The sequence below is a fragment of the Corvus cornix genome, chromosome 18 (genome assembly GCF_000738735.6).
Source record: "Corvus cornix cornix isolate S_Up_H32 chromosome 18, ASM73873v5, whole genome shotgun sequence".
Classification (NCBI taxonomy): Eukaryota; Metazoa; Chordata; class Aves; order Passeriformes; family Corvidae; genus Corvus; species Corvus cornix.
The window spans coordinates 8,475,962-8,493,417 of record NC_046347.1 but is presented as its reverse complement, the minus strand read 5'-3'; the positions used below and the strand labels follow the sequence as shown (position 1 = coordinate 8,493,417).

Below are 17,456 nucleotides of genomic sequence, written 5' to 3'. Positions count from 1 at the left end.
TGGCACGTGCGGCCTTGTTGCCGATTTTGGGAGCTCTCTCAACGAGTTTGGTTTATAAAAGAGAAATTGTTTATTCTGCGCGGGGCTCAAGGTTGCTTCCACGTATCAAGCACACCAAGGGGTAAAAAGTTACTTTTTTTTTTTTCAGTAAAATGTACACGAACCCACCTATCTAATGCACATTCTCCGCCTACCTAATGTATGTCTGTGTGATCTGATCTTACCCAATGCTTGAAACGAAAAGTTCCTTTATTAAGCAACTTCTATTGTAGAAGTTACCTAATTAGTTATGTTTACAAAAGGGGAGAAAATTCAGGTTCATGACATCAATTTCCTTTGCAGAAGTTATCTGAGGCTATCATTACGGTTATAAAAGGTGAGAAGATTCAGCCTGGGGACAGAAAATTCACCTCGGACGGTCCCTGAACTGCGGCCTGGGGTCCCGATGGGGCTCCGAGGGTCCCGCTGCGCTTGCGCGGCCGCCGTGCCGCGCGTTTCCCCCCCGCCGCTGCGCGTGCGCAATGGCTGCCCCGACCCCTCCCCCCTTCCCCCCTATCCTCCCCGCGGCCCCTCCATGAGGGAGCTGCAAGATGGCGCTGGGCTCCCGCCAAAGCTGCTGCGGCCGCGCCGCCCTGGGGCAGCCGAGGCGACGGCGGGTCCCGGAGCGGGCGGAGCCGGCAGGGTGCTCGGCGCGGCCGTACTCGGCGGGCGGCGGTGCTGCCGAGGTGGCGGGCGGGGCGGAGCTGCTGGAGGTGTGCTGGCGGCGGCGCTTCCTGCGGGGCGGCGCGGGGCCGGTGCCCTGGCGCGCCTACTTGAGCGGCCGCCACCCCGGCTTCGGGCCGTTGGGCGCGGCGCTGCGTGCTAACCTGGCGGCGCAGTGGTGGGACTCGGCTCTGCCCATGCGGGAGCAGGTGTTCCCGTGGACGCCCCGCTTCACGGTCCCCCCGGCGCCCTGCGGGACGCGCAGGGGCTGCGGCTGCTGCACCTGGAGACGCTGCGCGAAGCCCGCCAGGGCAGTGGGCAGAACCCGGGCGGCCCGGCCCTGGAAGAAGTGAATGGGGGCCGCGGAAGTGCTGCGGGAGAGCCTCCTGCCCGGTAGGTCCCGGGTGGCTCCGCACAGCCTGCAGCCTGCGAGCGGCTTTCTTGCTGGGAGCGAAGCAGCTGCATTAAGGGACTTTTCCAGCTGTGTTGGTGCTCTCGGAACGTTCCTTCTGTAGGCTGTGAATTTGTTTGCTTTTCAAGGACCTGACCAGCACAGGTGGGCAGCTGATGGGCTCCCTGTGATTTGGGGAAAAGCACATTAAAATCAACGTGCCCAGAGGAACCAGCCTACTGAATCAATCTCTGCAAAGCATCAAAGCTAGTAAAGATAGTGGGACTGCATGTACAAACAACACGTGTATAATATGTGCTTTATTTGTTCTTGGTAGAGTTAAAACATCAGAAACTTTCCTGTGGCTGCTAAAATCAGGGCTTTGTTTTTTGCAGGTGTTCTGGCGCAGTATGTCAGCTGCTTAGAGCTGGTGAACAAACGACTGCCCTTTGGCCTTGCTCAAATTGGAGTGTGCTTCCATTCCGTTCCAGAAAGTGAACATTCTGTTCCAGAAAGTGAACAACAGAACAAAACCCCTACAAGGTAGAGTAATAGAGGAGTTAATCCCTTATCATACCTATACCGACTATTTCACTTTTGGATTATTTTTGAATGCTGCTTCTTGCTTTTCCCCTGTTGTTTCTGAAGGTGTTAACTTGCTGCCCTTGCTGTTGTTTAAAGAATAGGCGAGAGGACCACGTCTTTGCTTGCATGGTTTAGTTCTCCCAGAACTGCAGGACAGTGGCTCGATTACTGGCTACGCCAGAGGCTCCAGTGGTGGAGAAAGGTAACAGCAGCATATCCATGGGGAATCTTGGCCTACTCCTTTGTGTCTCAGAGGGGGAATAGTCACGCTGGTTGGTTTTATGGCCTTACATTGCTGGCCTGTTCTAGGCACTGAAATAGGTGTATTTCTCATGGAAATTGAAAAGCTACTGAAGTTGATGACAAACCTAATAAGTAGTTTATAACGTGACTTGCAGAAATATAAGTGTTTTGTGTTTGTCAGTGATACGAGATGAAAATGCCATAAAACAACCAAGAGATTCGGGCCGTAACGTAAAAAAACCTTTTGCTGAAAATCGCAGACTTCAGTTTGCATTGCAGACTTGGTTTTGTAGTTAATACAGGATTCACAATAGTGATCACCTCTTACACCTCTTATTTTCAGTTTGCTGTAGGCCCGTGTAACTTCAGCAGCAGTGACTTTCAGGATGAAGAAGGCAGAAGAGGATTTAAGTTACATTACAGCTTTCCTTGGGGAACAGAAACAATAGAAACACTGAAGAACCTTAGTGATACTGAACTATTAGAGCTGTATCCAGGAGAGAGATCAAAATTACTTGTAAGCTTTGCTGTTTTCAACATCTTTCCTGGTAAAAATGTGTGAGAGAAATGGTTTCTTTGCTGATCCACTTGCTGAGCGTGTGGCTGGCTTTTTATTCATTTGCTGCAAAAGTAGTACAGTTGATACTCTGCAGTCAGACTTTTCATTTTCAAAAGCTGATGAAACAGTGTTTTGGTATTTTTTTTTACAAGGAACTCTTCAAAATTAAAAATGAGCTATATTGACAGGACAGCTGTTGTCACTGGCATAGCCTTTTCCTGTATGTGACAGACTGTGTTTTGCACTGTCCAGTTTGCATCAAAAAGAGCCTGTAAATGTGGAGGTTTTTTTCTTGCTGTAGCTTGTTCACTTTCATGTATGTAGAAGTTTCTGTAGATTAATGGGTTATAAAAATGGCTTTACAGAAAAAGGAGGGATGGACCAGAGGGAAACCTCTCCACGGAATATGTTAGAGAGGGACAAACCTCTGGTAAACGGCAGTGTTTGGAGTTAGGCTGAAGAGAGAAAATCAGAGTAATTTTGTATTTCACCAGTCAATTGCAACCTCCTTCTTCTCATGACAGTCCTGTCTTTCCTGCTTTTGCAGTTTATTTCTACAAAACTGGGTTACGTAGGGATTTCTCAGAATGTGGGGACTCATGGTCGCTTGAAAGTAATCTACAAACCTCCAAAAGAAAATGCAGAGTTTCAAGTGTATTTGCCATAGATTTAAATTTATGATCAAAGTGGCAGAGCAAGAAACTAATCTCATCCTACCCTGACCTGCTTTCCCCACTGTTGCAGTCTTACCTGGTTACAGATACACTGCTAAGATTACTGGTAATGTTTTAAATAAATGTCTATATTTTAAATGTAGTAAGGGTGCTTGAGCTCAATGCCTCATTATACATTTAAAGCTAGCAAAAGGGTTTTGAGGACAATCTTTCATATTTTCCGTGTGGGTTTTTTCTCTTCAGGGCCGAGATGGAAGGAAGAATGTCATCCCTCATGTTCTGTCTATGAGTGGGAATCTGGACCGAGGAGTGTTAGCATATCTCTTTGATTCTCTACAGCTAGTTGAGAATCCATTAACAGCAAGGAAAAATTCACAGAGAAAGGTAATTTCATGTAGAATATGTGAGAAAAGTCTTAAGTACAAACCCCACAGACAATGGGGTAAATTCAAGCATTGCAATGTCTCCTTTTCCACATGGCCATCCTGATCCCTTCCCAATGGGCGCAGACTGGACCCTCTCACTGGTAGCACCAGGCAGGCCCCATGGCACAGCCCCTGTGGTCCTTGTCACCCACATAAGCAGTTTTTCTCATTTTTTTTCTCATTTTTTTCTCGTTTTTCCTTTTTTACCTTTCTCTCTGATGAGTAGGTAGGCTCTTGACATGCAAGTGATGGAGTTAAGAGAAATCAGAATGTAGCTGCAGTTTATGGGAGAGAGGAATTTGTCTTTTCCAGCAGCGTTTGAAAGTGGCTGAGAAGAGTAGAAAAGTGGGTCACAGGTGGTAATGGGCTATTTCCCCTAGGACCATCATTATCCCCACTTTTACCCTGTGTTCTGGAGTTGGAGTGCTGGCTGTCAGTGCCTGTTACCCAGGCAGCTGTTTGGGCTTTAAGAACAGGCAGCAGACTGGATGGGAACTGCCTGCTGCACAGTCTCTGATTACTCTGGCTCCATTCAAGATAATGGAGCTCTGCTAACAAATCTTCATCTCTTTTCTGGAGCTCAGCCAAAATAGAATAATTTCTGCCACGTGAATGTAGCTGGGCTGTGTGCTCATTGCATAAAATACAGCTTGCTTCTAATTCAGGATTTTGTGCTGTGAGAAAATTTCGCATGTTTAGAACCTTAATTTAATTTAAAAAAATTACTATTTCCTAGTTCTGGTTAGAATTGCATGATAAATACATTGAGTAAACTGTTGGTTTTTGTAAATTTATTAGGTACTTAAGCTTCATCCTTGCTTAGCACCCCTTAAAGTGGCCTTGGATGTAGGAAAAGGTCCAACAACAGAGCTGAGGCAGGTATGTTGTAAGAGAGTATTTTAATTTTGAGCATTGACTCTCCGTGTAACCTGTTACAATTCAGACACTGTTTATGTTGAAGAGAATCGTGCTGCTGCTTTGACTCCTGGAGATTCCTGGTTGTGCAGAGTTCATGGTGCTCTAACTCTGCAGCTTGTGGATGACAGCCGAAGGAATTCACTGCAGGCAGTTCCTTGTGTAGACACAACTGCTTTTGATACAATAGAGCTGATGCTTGTCCCGTGCAAAATTAAGAAAAATAAATAACACAATCCCTTTCAGCTTCTTCATCTTTCAGAGTTATTTTGACACATGGGTTGCATCTTCAGAAGGATTTTTTAAAAGTTTTCATTTAAGTCAGTCATGAAGTCCCCATAGAAGGAAGGAAACTTACACTGGCATGTTTTTAAACAGAAGTGGAGACATAACTGCCAGGCTGCTTTCTAATTTGAGATTATTTCAGGCAGCAAATTAACACCATCTAGGAATGTTAATACCACACATGTTAAGAGTTTTAATGGTTTCTTTGTATACCGTCTCAAACCTCAAAGTCTGTCTTTTAACTTTTGTTTTTAAATGAACACAGGTTTGTCAAGGATTGTTCAATGAACTGACAGAAAATGGAATTTCTGTATGGCCAGGTTATCTGGAAACTCTGCAGGTGTCTCTGGAGCAACTTTATACAAAGTAAGGAGAAACAGTCTTTTGTAAATTAAACTATGAAGGTCAAAGATGACTTTCTGTGGACTGGTGTAAATACGCCTTTTTTTCAGTAGGAAGTCACTGAGTGCAGTAACTGACTGAAGGTGTGGATCCTGAACTACAGACTTGGATTCAAGTAGTTTTATTATGAAAAGTGTGTATCAGATCATTTTTTAAATTAAGTGAAGTAGAAGCCTTTCACATGTTACTATTATTTCCCTGGAACTGTGAAGCGCCTTTTAAAAACTCTCATGTAGAAAATAAATTTCTTCAGATGAGTTATAAGCTGCAGAACTGTTTCCCACCCTCACCCCCATTTTTGCATCTGGTCTGGTTCTGTATTTCATTCTTAAGCACTATTTCAAACAGCACACTGTGTCTAGGCTTGAACTTGAAAGTTCTTCCAAGCCTGGAACCATTGCCATTAGTGTATGTGATGGAACTGTTTGTGGATATAAAAACAGCTATTCCATTTGGGGGCTTCATTTATGATTTGTTGATCAGGAGTGAATTTGGGGCATATGGCTCCTTATGTCAATGCATCTTGAGCATAGTGATGAGTGTTTTTTTCTGAGAGAAGATAAATGCAACTATTTGTTCATGTGCAGTAAAACTAAGTCAGAAAGATAAATTCTCCTTGTACAAAAATACTCTTTTAATAGGTCACTAAAGATCCTTCTTGTAGCTAAATAATAAAGAAATCTAATCAGGAAAGCAAGGAATGGCAACAGGAAAACTGGAGGTGTCACACTGGACTTAATGCAATACAGCAAAACTAAATATTTACAGTTTATGGTCATTTGTATGTAAGTTGTCTGATTTTTTTCCATACACCAAAAGCAGTAACAGGTGGGTTCTTTTCTCTGCAGGTATGATGAGATGAGTATTCCCTTCATGGTCTTGGTAGGTGATGGCACTCTAGAGAATGGAGTGGTCCAGCTGAGAAGTAGAGACACCACCATGAAGGAAATGATGCACATTTCCAGGCTGAAGGACTTTTTAACAAAGTATGTTACGTCAGCCAAAAATATGTAAACTTAAAATTGTTGAATAAAAGGATTTTCTTAGACATCTTTGCCTGAACTGGTTTCAGCATTGTCTCACGGACTCAGTGGTTTCTCTGCAAACAGTTGTGCTAAAACTTGGTGGTGTGTCTGTTTTCTGTCAAATCTGGGTCTTCCCAGTTAGCTTGGAAAAAGGCAAGAGAAAAAAGTTGTCACTTGTTAGCAAGGCTAACCATATTCTTATTCACGTCTTTGGATTTACTATCATATTGCAAGTGCTCTATCCTAAGCTAAAAATTCAACTTTCATCTGTGTTACTAACACAATTATGATTTCTAGTGGAAAATGGTATTTATGTAAAAGACTTCCAAATCTTAAATATTTTAATAACATCAGTAAGTATCTTTGTACCATCTGTTTGTAGAAATGTATTTTAATCACATGGCTTCAGTTCTTAAACATGTAAGCTACTTCATCCTGACTTTGATATACAAAAAAAATCAGAAATATATTATCAAGAGTAACAGAGGAATAGATTTAAATAAATTGTAAGGTTTTTTACGAACATTTTTCGTGGACAAAATGTCTCTGTGGATAAAATGGTGGAAAAAGACTAATGTGTGATCATGTTTTTCCTGTACCTAAGCATAGCTGTTAAAATCAGATACAAGAGTTTGCAGAGATACGGAACTGTATGTTTCTGATCTTGTCTAGATTTCCAGTGCCTGTACAGCTTGTTCAGTCACTGTATGAAGTGCTTAAGGTTTGTGCAAAAAGGCCTGTGGCCGCTGATAATCATCAGTGTCATGAAACACAAGAACTTGCCTTAAAGTCTTCTATTAACATGGTGCTCACTTAACTATAAATGAGTAATTTGTAACAACAATAATAATTGCTGTATGGAATATGTATGCTAGATATAATCAAGATTAGCATAGTGTGTTCTTACTGAACTCATAGAATTCTAAATAAGGGGGCTATGGAATGATATTAAAACAACCCAGCAACATCTGAGAAACAGCCTGTAGCAGGATACAGAATTTATTTTGAAGTTAACCATCCCAAAACTTAATTTTAGCAACATATCCTTACTCTGAGAGCTGCAGTACTGTTGAACTGAGTAATTGCCATCCTTGCAGTTACATAGAAGCCAAATACAGATCTTCTAGTGCCTAAGAGGGAGTTTTTTCTTTTTTCCTTACACTGGACAAAAGCCTTTTGATTATCTTATGTGTGCACACAATCCAGTTTCTACATTAGCAGAATTGTTAAATTCAGAAACTTAGATCTGCATGAAAGCTTTACATGTAATTCTATGTTTTATCTGTTCTGCTTTTTCTCCTAAGTTGAAGTCCTTAGATATTACGGCTCAAAGATTTTATTTTCTAGTAGAAAGTGAGCTACGTTGTCTGTCTACGAACTGCTTAGGCCAGGAAATTGGTATCTAAACATCATTGCTTTCTGTGCAGCTTGCTGGGACTTAGCACATTTGAGGGCTGAAAAATTCTTTAAAAATATGATTAAGTTAGTCACAAAAAAGTCATACCTGGTACACAGTCTCTGATGAGGACCTTTGAATAGACTGTGGAACATACCCTCATCGCTGCTAAAAGCCAGAATAACATAATTCATAATTGTGTTTTTGGTACAGATACACAGAAGAAGAATTAACATTACATCTGCAACGTGGTTACTAATGACATCTTCTGCATGGTATCATAGTGAGGCTGTTGAATTTGTTGCCATAGGATGGTTAGTTGTATTTTTTTTTATTTTTTCTCCCCCGCCTCAAAACAGTTTTAAAGTTATTTTAGTTTTTCCATATGTCTCGGTTTTGAAAGACAGGTGTCTGCTAAGGAAGGCAGAGGCCCCCCTTGAAGTGGCAGATATAACCCCTTTTCCCTCCAAGTTATTATATTTTGAAATCAAGGGCCTTTAGGCAAAGATGTGGGAAATAGGAATAACAGTTCTTTACTCTCTCTATATATATATGTATATAACCAGTCAAACAAAACAACAACAACTATGGCAGTAACAGCCATCACAAACCCAGTGCCAGCCTTCTCGGCTGTCAGGCCCTTTCCCCTCGGGTGCAGTTCCGCTCGCAGCCGGCAGGGGCGCTGGCGGCTCCCGGTGAGCAGGGCAGGTGCGATGGTTCCCCCGCGGCTGCAGGGGCGCTCCGGAGCGAGCTCGGGGAGCACGCGGCTCTGGTGCCCTGGGATCCCGGGAAGGGATGGAACAAAGGCTTCACAAACCGCTGGGCAGCTGATCCCGGGCTCTCAGGAACAGCAGGCTGAAACGGCAGGGACGGACGCAAATCCCGGGGTGGCAGACGAGATGTATCCAGATGGGAAAACCCCACGGAGGCCCAGGCAGGCAGGGCGAGCAGGGCTACAGCGTAGCGAAAGCTCGAAGCAGCAGCGGAGCAGGGCAGCCACAGCTCGGTCTCCAGCAGGGCAGGGAAAAGCGGCTTTTGGGGTCCCGGCGTTGTTTCCAGCAGGAAGAAAGAACGGCCAAAAAGAAAGAAGCAGCAGCTCCTTTCTCTGCAGCTTCTCTCTCCGGACGCTCAGAGCGAACTGACCCCACACCCAGGTGTAGACAAAGGAGTAGCCAGGCCCGCCCCACTCCCCTTTTTGTTTTTCTTAAGTACAGCTATTTGTCCCCTAGCAACATGCATATGGGAGAAAATTCCTTTAACAGGAAAAAACTAAGACTAAACTAAAACCCCAACACCATAGTAACTAAGCAGTTTCATAAGCAATTTCAAGTATTTAAGCCCTGCCTCCACCCTGCAAAATCCCCTCAAAACATATTTGTGTGCATCAGATATTTTGATATTATAGCTTGAGGTTTTCACCTTTTTCCTCTTCTCTTCTAATAACAGAAAAGTTGATGTATTCTTCTTCTGGTTTAACAGGCTCTGGATTAAGGATGATGAACAGCAGTTAACTCACTTGCAAACAACTTGAATCAGACTTTTTTTTCTATAATCTTGAAACAAAGCAGTGAGATTCCATACTGAATATAAATCATGGAGCATCCATGGGCCTTATCAGAGCTCTTATCCCTGTCCTTGCAGGCTGAGACCTGGCACGAGCATCTGTACAGCACTGAGCTGATCCAGCAGGGCAGTGAGAATTCTATCTACTACATGAACAGGAAGGCAGGTTTGTTTGGAGATAGTTATTCCATTTTGATATTTAGAAATGGGAAACGTAAATGTCTTTGCTATTGGTTTATTTTGGGGGGTTCTTTTTCCCCTTGAAAAGAGACATTCCCCTAGAAGGAAGATGTAGAAACTTGCAAGTTCAGAGCATTGTGGCTGTCAGGTAGTGTCTTCATTATCGTGTGTTTTCTGCAATTCAAGTAGTAAAATGCCTTAATGTAGGTCAGTTGCTTTGTTGTCGTGTCATAATTTCAGTTTGAACTGACTTTGAGTCTTGCCAAGGTTAAGAAGGGTGGAATAAAGAACTAAAGTACTGAACAATTTTGAGTAGAATGCAGGAGCTATGCGAATTTTACTTTGCTACAACTTCATATAGCTCACTGTTGTCTGTTAGTAAATAGGCATTACACCCATTTGGGTTTTTTAATAGAACCTCAGTTCATTTAACCAGCTGCAGTTCTGGTTGTATGGCTGTCAGATGGTGCCAAATACGGATTCTGAGGGATTTCAAATAATGCCTTTGCCAGGAGGGTCAGTAGGTGTCCCCTTACAGTGATTTTGCAGTACCTGGAGAAACCTGCCTGACTGCAGTGGGTGACAGGAACTTACCTATCTCTGTGTATATGACTTCATTTTCAGACTCCTCTGCATTCACTGTTGAAGTAAAGCTAGTTGAGGGCCTGGTAGACTTAAATTTTTCTGCAAATTGTGAAAGAAAAACATGTGTGTATATACTTATATATATATATATAGAGAGAGAGATTTTTCTTAGACAGAAATAAACAGTTTCAATGTATTTGTAGTATTTTGAGATCTCAGGTAATGTTATTTTCACAATCAGAATTATTCTTTAACCAAGGGCGTTTGAATAGATTTCCCTTCCCAGTGAGGTCAAATTCCTTCCAGTGTTTTTGTGTATTACATTAGATGTTGTTTTGCTTCCCCCACCCCACATCTTTCATCTAAAACACAGCTCAGAGATTTGGCCTTGTCAATGTCTTGATAAGCTGCCAGTGCTGCTTGAGAGGAGACTCAACAACATGTTAAAATACCAGGAGCTACTCTACTGATAACGTGATGTTTACACAGTAAAATATATTGACAACATGAATGACATTTGGAAAATGAAACAGACATTCAAATAACTCACTTGCTTTATACAAAGGAATTATGAAAAATGGGATTGCGAGAGCAAATCCTACTATGAGTAGTAGCAGGGTTAGCCCAAGAGAAATTATCAGGGGCTGAGAATGGCTTCTCTCTTCTGCCAAAAAGAAGAAGAAAAAAAAGTGTTCATGCAATGAAGTGTTGTTTCATATTTTAAGTATTTTCTGTAAATTGAGATCAAGACTCGAAATTTCTTTCAGCTTTTAGGTTAACTGGGGTTAATGTAACTGCTCAGGAGAGTCCCAAAGGCTCTGTGCCCCAGCAGAAGGAAGGCAGCTTGCTGGTGCCAGTAAGTTCTTTCATAGGACCAGAGAGAAAAATGAAACCCGACTCTTTCCAAGGTGGACCAGGGGTCTCTTGTAAAAGTGAGTCTTTCACAGACATCCTCCATGGTCACTTCTACTGCTGTCTAGGATGCATGAAATTCTATGGTTTTGCATTAATTTAAAAAACTCAATTTTCTTTTTTTAATTTAAAAAATTATATTTTGAACATCACATTGCAGGAACAAAATATCAGGCTAAAAACTTCTATAGTTACAACATTCTGAATTTTGTGTGATCCCAGTCGGTCAACAGTAAGTAATCTCTTTTCATCCATACCTGCTAATGTAAAGTTGAAACCATTGCTGTATTTTGCATTATTGGGAAAACTGTTACTAGCTTTGCATTTATACGTTCCGTAGTCACTAAGGGAATCAATAAACAGAAAAATCACAGCTGCTTCCCTCTTCTGCATTGTCTTTTGGGGAGAAATGTTTTGTGATCCTTTGAAGAATAGATATGAGATGGGAAGAGATCCATTCTCCGAGAGACAGGACAGGGTCACGTTCTGGCCTTTCTTTGCCTGAGAGGTGGGTGAGCTCAGCACTGGTTTGGAAATTGGCTCTGTAGAAAGAAAACTGAAAAGTCTGAATCATTGAGTACAGGACAAACTCCACACAAGATTTGAAGTGAAGTGACAACACTGGCAAAAGACCTGAGCACAGAGGGATTGTGAGCCCAGGCAGGAGAGCACTGCCAGCTCTTGAGGTGAGAGCAGCAGTAAAGTTCAGCTCCTCAGTCAAGAGATGGCTGTGTGCCCCTGGAATAGCCAGTGCTGGGAAGGTGTATGGCAAGACGTACCTATAAGGGTGAAGATGAGGCTGTTGCAGTATTTTCCACCACTGGAGATGATGTACTCAGCTTTGCACTTGTATTCCCCCACGTCGCTGGCAGAGTTGATGGTCAGGGTGAACAGTGCGGGGGTCAAGTCTGACCTGTTTAAAGCAGATACCTGCTGGTTGTGCTTAAACAGTGTGTATCTGACAGGTGGAGATGCAGACTCAGAGAGGCAGGAGAGGGTCACATTCTGTTTCATCACCACGTTCAAAGCCCCCTGAACCAGTACAAGCTTGGGATTGGACAGCATCTCTGGAAGGAAAAAACTTCTGAGTGAGCTGACTGCACCTGTGACTCAAGAAACCCCCAGATTTTTCCCAAAATACATTGACAGCCAAGCTATGCTTATTTGTGTTGAAACAGGCCATTATACTTTTTCCACCTTGTCTCGGTTACCCCAACACACCTCTAATAGCAGGCAACTCAATTACTTTTCAAAACCAGAATGCAGCTTCCCACATGATGAAAAGTGCATGTGTTCATGCAAAAGAGGCACAGCCGCACAAAGCCTATGGATGTGTTCAGATGAACCATCAACACCACTTTTGAACTACAGCAGCAATTAAAAAATTCGAGAAGTATAAAAGATAAATACTAGAGTATAGAGAAAGTAACCTTATATATTAATTGAGAGGTAGCATGTAAACCTGAAAGCAAAAGCAGTATTTTATTGTGGCTGTCTATAAACAGACTGAACTAACCCTGTGTAAGTAGATTGAACATTTGAATAGTAGCAGTAAGGGCCTTGATGGTCTCAAAATTTTGTTTCCTTTCATGATCTTACACAAATAAATTTGCAATAAACACTTGTCTTTTCATAGAAAATGGTACTGAACTAGTCATGACTAAAATAAATTACAATATTTCCATGGGGAAAAAAATGTTTTAACAACTTAAAGAAATTTTGACTTTAAATACAGGTCAGCAAAGAGACAGTTAACTTTGTATAGAAACTTTTAAACTGGCTCACGGAGAGGCAAAAGATTTAATTTTGCATGAAATTTTTGGACATTTTTAAATCCCTCCCCCATTTTTTTGGATAGCAGTCAATCTCAGCACTGCAAAATCAACAAAAGAGAACCTACCTTTGCCATTTGCAGTAGTTTTCTGTATCTGCTGAGACATTTGAGCTAAGACAAGAAAAAGAAAAGCTTTCAGACAAGAAACAATGGTTTTGGTTTAGAAAGATTTGTAGTACGAAAGAAGCATGTCCTTGGCTTACGGTAGGAAAACAGCAGAACTGTGAGAAAATACATTTTCTAGATACTGAGCAAGAGAGCTGGTGGAGTTACATGACAGAGATCTTCCTTTTGAAGGTGATGGAGGAGGGGCTTTAGGACTTGAGGAAGTTCTAAATACAGAAACTGCTGATCAGTGCTGATCTTTACTCATGTTTCTGTAGAGAATTTTGTCATATTCCACATATGTTAGCCTATGGCAGGCAGAGTAGTGGTCAGAGAGAGGAGCAGTAGTGTGGAGCAGCAGTTTGGGATACAGGTAAATGTTGTGTACAGTTGTCCTAAGACGTGGCTGATGTGAGCAGCAGTTTCCCCCGTGAGTTGTGTGGTAGAGCCATCCTGCCATGCACTGCAGGACCAGGGAATCACTGAGGGTGGAAAAAACCTCTAAGAGCATCAAGTCCAACCATTCCCCCGGCACTGCCAGCTCCACCACTAAACCATGTCCCCAAGTGCCACATCTGCATGTTTTTAAATCCCTCTAGGTGACTCCACCACTTCCCAGGGCAACCTGTGCCAATGTCTGACAACCTTTTCCATTAAGAAATTTTTCCTAATATCCAATCTAAACCTCCTCCAGTGCAACTTGAGGCTGATTCCTCTTGTCCTATCATTTGTTACTTGGGAAGAGAGACCAACCCCCACCTTTCTCCTTTTGGGTAGTTTTTCTAGCATTGTTCTTGTAGGGGAATGAATGAGATCACTGATCCATATCAAAGAGACACAGATTTGCTACAGATAGTGCAAGTGATAATATAGCTGAGACTAAGGAAGTACATGGTACTGGGTGGGTTTTTAGCAGCAGTATAATTTTTAAAAAACAGTCAAAAAAAGTATCAAATCTATAGAAGTTTTAAGATGCTAATAAGTATTTATAGCTAACTAGCTAGTTCAGAAAATATTTTGGTTGAACTTCAAATATTAAGCTGTGAGGAAGAGAGATCTTATGCTAGAAAGTACGAATCTCATAAAGAACTTGAGTTCAACACTACTGCATAAACAAACTTGATGACTAATTTGATGAAGTAATCAGTAATGCAAAGCTACATAATGACAGTCTTGGCAAGCAGATGTTCTTTACTCTGGGCAAAGTAAATGTAATCATCAGCCATGCACGGGCAATGCCTTCTGCAGGACTCCAGGCCCTGTTGTACAATTGCTTACACAGAAAACGACTTAACAGTGATCCTTGTCTTATTTCTTATTTCTTTCTTTCCACTTTCTGAAGGCAACAAGACATAGCCCTGCAGTCCTTCCCTGAGTTATACAGAATCCCTACCAAATCCTTGGCTGGTGCAGCATTGCAAAATTTCCTTACAGAACTTTGTGTGCACTTCCTTTTTGTTTTTTTTTAATTTTGGTGGAGGTTTACTTCTTTGGGTTTGTTTTCTTTTAAAATTTCTTTTAAGGCTATCTCCACCCTCCCCTCAGAAATGTTTCTGATGTGGGAATGCTGTCAGCAAACCGCAAGAGCGGCACATCTTTTCCCAGCTGTCAGGAAGCATGTGTGAAAGTGCAGCTGTTGGGGGGAGGATGGGGGTGTTTGTACATTTGGCTGTTGTGGGAGCCTGCTCTAGTCAGAAACCCTCACAAACAGCCCTCAGGAGCCCTGGCTGGTGGTGCTCACCTGCAACCCAATGGTTTTCCTAAGAAGCTGCTTCATTTTGTGTGTGGGTAAAGGGGAATAGTTACACAGTGAACGAGCTGTGAATCTGGCCACACCTTCTAAAAAATAAAAGTTTAGGTGTTAGCAGAATCTCTCATGTACAGCAGCTTTAATGGTGTGTAGCCTCAGGATACACAGCCTGTGTCTCCGGGGAAGACAAGTGCTGGTCCAAACCCCTGGTTTCTGTTTGAAAGTGAGAAGTTTGCTTCCATGTGGATTGTTTTTCAGGCAGAGCTGGCTGTTGCCTTTGGACTAAGAGGATGTTGGTTTTTTCAGCATGTGTACAGAGAGTTTTATAGCAGCAGTAAGATACTGTGTGAGCTTGGAGTTCCCTTTTTATTAGATTTGCAAATTTCCTGCCTGGAATTAATGTGGTTGTACACGTAAGGAGAACTGAATAGATTTGACAAAGAATAATGAGCAGAACATTGCAGAACAGAACAGAAGTCATCCAGCCAAAACAAGTAAGTTAAAAAGTCAGAAAGGGAAATATGTATCACTTGGTGCTGTGACAATATTCTGCCTCAAGTGAGCAGGTGGAAGGGAATAAGCCAAACTGAGCTCTCATTCACAAATTCAGTTCTTTAACTTGAGGATGAAAACAGTCTGATAGTGTTCTGTAGTAAGGCTCTGATGGCTTCACACTGTGTCTGTTCTGTCACAGGCTTCCAAGGAAATTCGTGTGTTTCAGCAGAATTATAAGAATTATTACATATAGTTATTCCCAGTCCCAGTTTCTCATCCTGAGAGGTCCTGCATTCTGGAGGAGCATCTGCTGCAGTGGATGTCTGCAGAAGGTTTGCCAGAAATCACATGTACTGACAGTTATGTCTGGTGATGAATTAAATCACTGCTTCTGTTTTGTCTGTGCAAAAAGGTTTTACTGATATAGGCAGGTCACTGAATACTGGATTTTCACACTCCAAAAAGGCTGTGGGGGCAAGTCTGCTGTTTACTTCAAGTACATGGAGTTTGATTGTGAGAGAATTGTTTTTCTGGAGGACAAGTAAGAGAAGAAGAGGAAAGGATCTCTTCTCTATGCATATTTAAGGTAGCTTTAAATTTCTTGCAGTAATCCTCTGGTTATGAATGAGAATTTTGACATAGTGAATGGTTTTCAATTGATTGCAGATTGCAAAGAACATGTCAGCAGGTGAAAGGAACTTTCGTGTACCCAGTTTGATTAACCTAGCACCTCCCAAATCCCCCAAAGATGAAATATTTTAAAATGGTATATTTGTCCTCTGAATCATCTCCCAACAATGGAGAAAGAAAGAAAGAAAGAAAAAAATGTGATGAAACTTCAAAAACTGGGGTTACTAATGCATTTCTCTTGGGATAATTTCAAACATCACTGCATGGAAAGTGTTCCAGACAAATGTTTTCAGGAATTGCTGTAAGAATGCAATATAGAGTACTCTGTTAGCTTAATCACTCAGATTATTCATAGATGTAATTTAAACTTTTTTCTGGTTCCTAACCTCTGATAAAAGTTAAACTTTCTTTTCCTACAATACTTAACATATTGAATGAAAAAACTGTTTTAAAAAGAACGCATATGCCAGGACTGACTATATGTATTTTTCAGCCTTTTTCAAGCCTCTCTTGGTGTACTTGAGGTGTATCTGAGGAGTATCTGCCCCTCTGTGCAGTCAGCACCAGCAGTTACATGAGGAGCAGCAGTGGCTGGCTGGCTGTAGGCACCTGCAGCAGATCAGGAGCAAATAAATTCTGCCTCTTGGTTTGTACAGACTGCTGAAAGATTTTCTGTCAACTTGGATCAGCTCGTTGAGTCACTACCAACTGAATTTTACCCACGAAACTGATGTGGAATAATGCTTGGGGAATCATCAAGCAATTTTGAAATAATGGTAAGAGAAGGAAAAGTATTTCCAGGATTAATTCCCTCTGCAGCCAGAAGTTACTGACCTCTCCTCTGTCACTGTTCGTACTCTGATGAATATTGCTGCAGAGCTTGAGGCTGTTCTCCAGCTGCAACTGGAAATGCTGGATGTTAAGCAAAACGTACACTGGTACCCTGCCAGTAAAGGGCACTGTGTGACAGTGACAGGGTGTGATGTGTGTTTCTGAACTGAGGAACTTTAATCCAGTTAGCAGAGAGGAGCTAAAAATGTCCTTGAGGAGCTGAATCAGTCACATGCTACTGGCACAGAGAAGGTTTGAGGTGTTACCACACACCATGATCATAATTAGTCATCAATTGATTTCACATCTCTGAAAGAAGAAATTTCACTCATTTGTCTGAATGAATTTCTAAGGTATATGGAAGTGTGTGCTACCTGAAATATAAGTCAAGACAGATTTCTAGTGCTCTTTTCAGTGTTGCACTGTATCAGTAAGGAAGCGTAAAACCAAGTAGTAATAATTAGCTCCTGTTGTATTAAATGTAAAAATTCCAGGGTGAAAGCCTCAGTGATATTCTGTCATTTTCAGCCTTCTGGTTCCTTTAGTTACTTTTCCAGGTTTAATTTGTGTTGCCATTTGGAGGAGGTGTTGGATATCAGTCATCCTTCGTTTAATTGTGAAAGGGAGCAGTGAGGGAAGCCCAGTGTGCTTCATTGCCATGCTCATCTCCCAGCAGATGGTGCCATTGTGAAATGTAATTTATACCCGGACAAACTGGACAATCTAGAGTTTCTTTAAATTGTAGATTGTAGAACTTCCAGACTCCTCAAAAAAAGGCAATGTTAATTTCTTTAATGTTCTTGTAAATATTCAAATCCATGGAGAAAAATTAATTTTTTATTCTTCTCTAGGGAGGTATAAAGAGATGCTTTTAAAACAAAAATAATTGATGCAGATGTCCCACTTTCAAGAGAAGACAATATGCCCTGAAAATGTATGTAGAAAGAGCTTGTTTCATTCCCAGCTTAC

At 41.8% G+C, this 17,456-nt stretch overlaps 2 protein-coding genes across 4 annotated transcripts; one reads left to right on the top strand and one right to left on the bottom strand.

The window, feature by feature from the left end:
* The first annotated feature begins 574 nt into the window (after window positions 1-574).
* On the top strand, window positions 575-6,729 carry POLG2 (DNA polymerase gamma 2, accessory subunit). Its single transcript, XM_010407376.3, is given in 10 exon segments — window positions 575-915; window positions 918-1,054; window positions 1,056-1,095; window positions 1,489-1,636; window positions 1,775-1,880; window positions 2,265-2,438; window positions 3,398-3,538; window positions 4,378-4,458; window positions 5,045-5,145; window positions 6,030-6,729. Coding segments are annotated over 10 exon segments (1,419 nt in total). The 5' UTR covers window positions 575-590; the 3' UTR covers window positions 6,196-6,729.
* Window positions 6,730-8,826: 2,097 nt separating this feature from the next.
* Window positions 8,827-13,048, bottom strand: MILR1 (mast cell immunoglobulin like receptor 1). Of its 3 annotated transcripts, none has more exons than XM_019290773.2 (7): window positions 12,880-13,047; window positions 12,743-12,787; window positions 11,622-11,909; window positions 11,100-11,384; window positions 10,481-10,594; window positions 9,940-10,029; window positions 8,827-9,084 (listed from the first exon to the last, which is right to left on the bottom strand). In XM_019290773.2, the coding sequence occupies exons 1-7, from the start codon at window positions 12,911-12,913 to the stop codon at window positions 9,002-9,004; spliced, it is 939 nt and encodes a 312-aa protein (XP_019146318.1). In that variant the 5' UTR covers window positions 12,914-13,047; the 3' UTR covers window positions 8,827-9,001. The 3 variants fall into 3 exon arrangements, with proteins under 3 accessions (XP_019146318.1, XP_019146320.1, XP_019146319.1); XM_019290774.3 differs by lacking the exon at window positions 8,827-9,084 and adding an exon at window positions 9,388-9,519 and having other exon boundaries at window positions 12,880-13,048; XM_019290775.2 differs by lacking the exon at window positions 10,481-10,594 and having other exon boundaries at window positions 12,880-13,045.
* Between the last annotated feature and the right edge of the window lie 4,408 nt (window positions 13,049-17,456).

What these genes read in the sequence shown, in the direction of transcription:
- MILR1 (XM_019290773.2), bottom strand. Translation starts at nt 12,913, where the DNA reads ATGTATTTTCTCACAGTTCTGCTGTTTTCCTACC. An exon ending in CCTCATCTTCACCCTTATAG is followed by an intron (nt 11,385 to 11,621) that starts GTACGTCTTGCC and finishes TTCTTTCTACAG; the next exon opens with AGCCAATTTCCAAACCAGTG. An exon ending in AGTCATATACACAGAGATAG is followed by an intron (nt 9,085 to 9,939) that starts GTAAGTTCCTGT and finishes TCCTTAATCCAG; the next exon opens with AGCCTGTTAAACCAGAAGAA.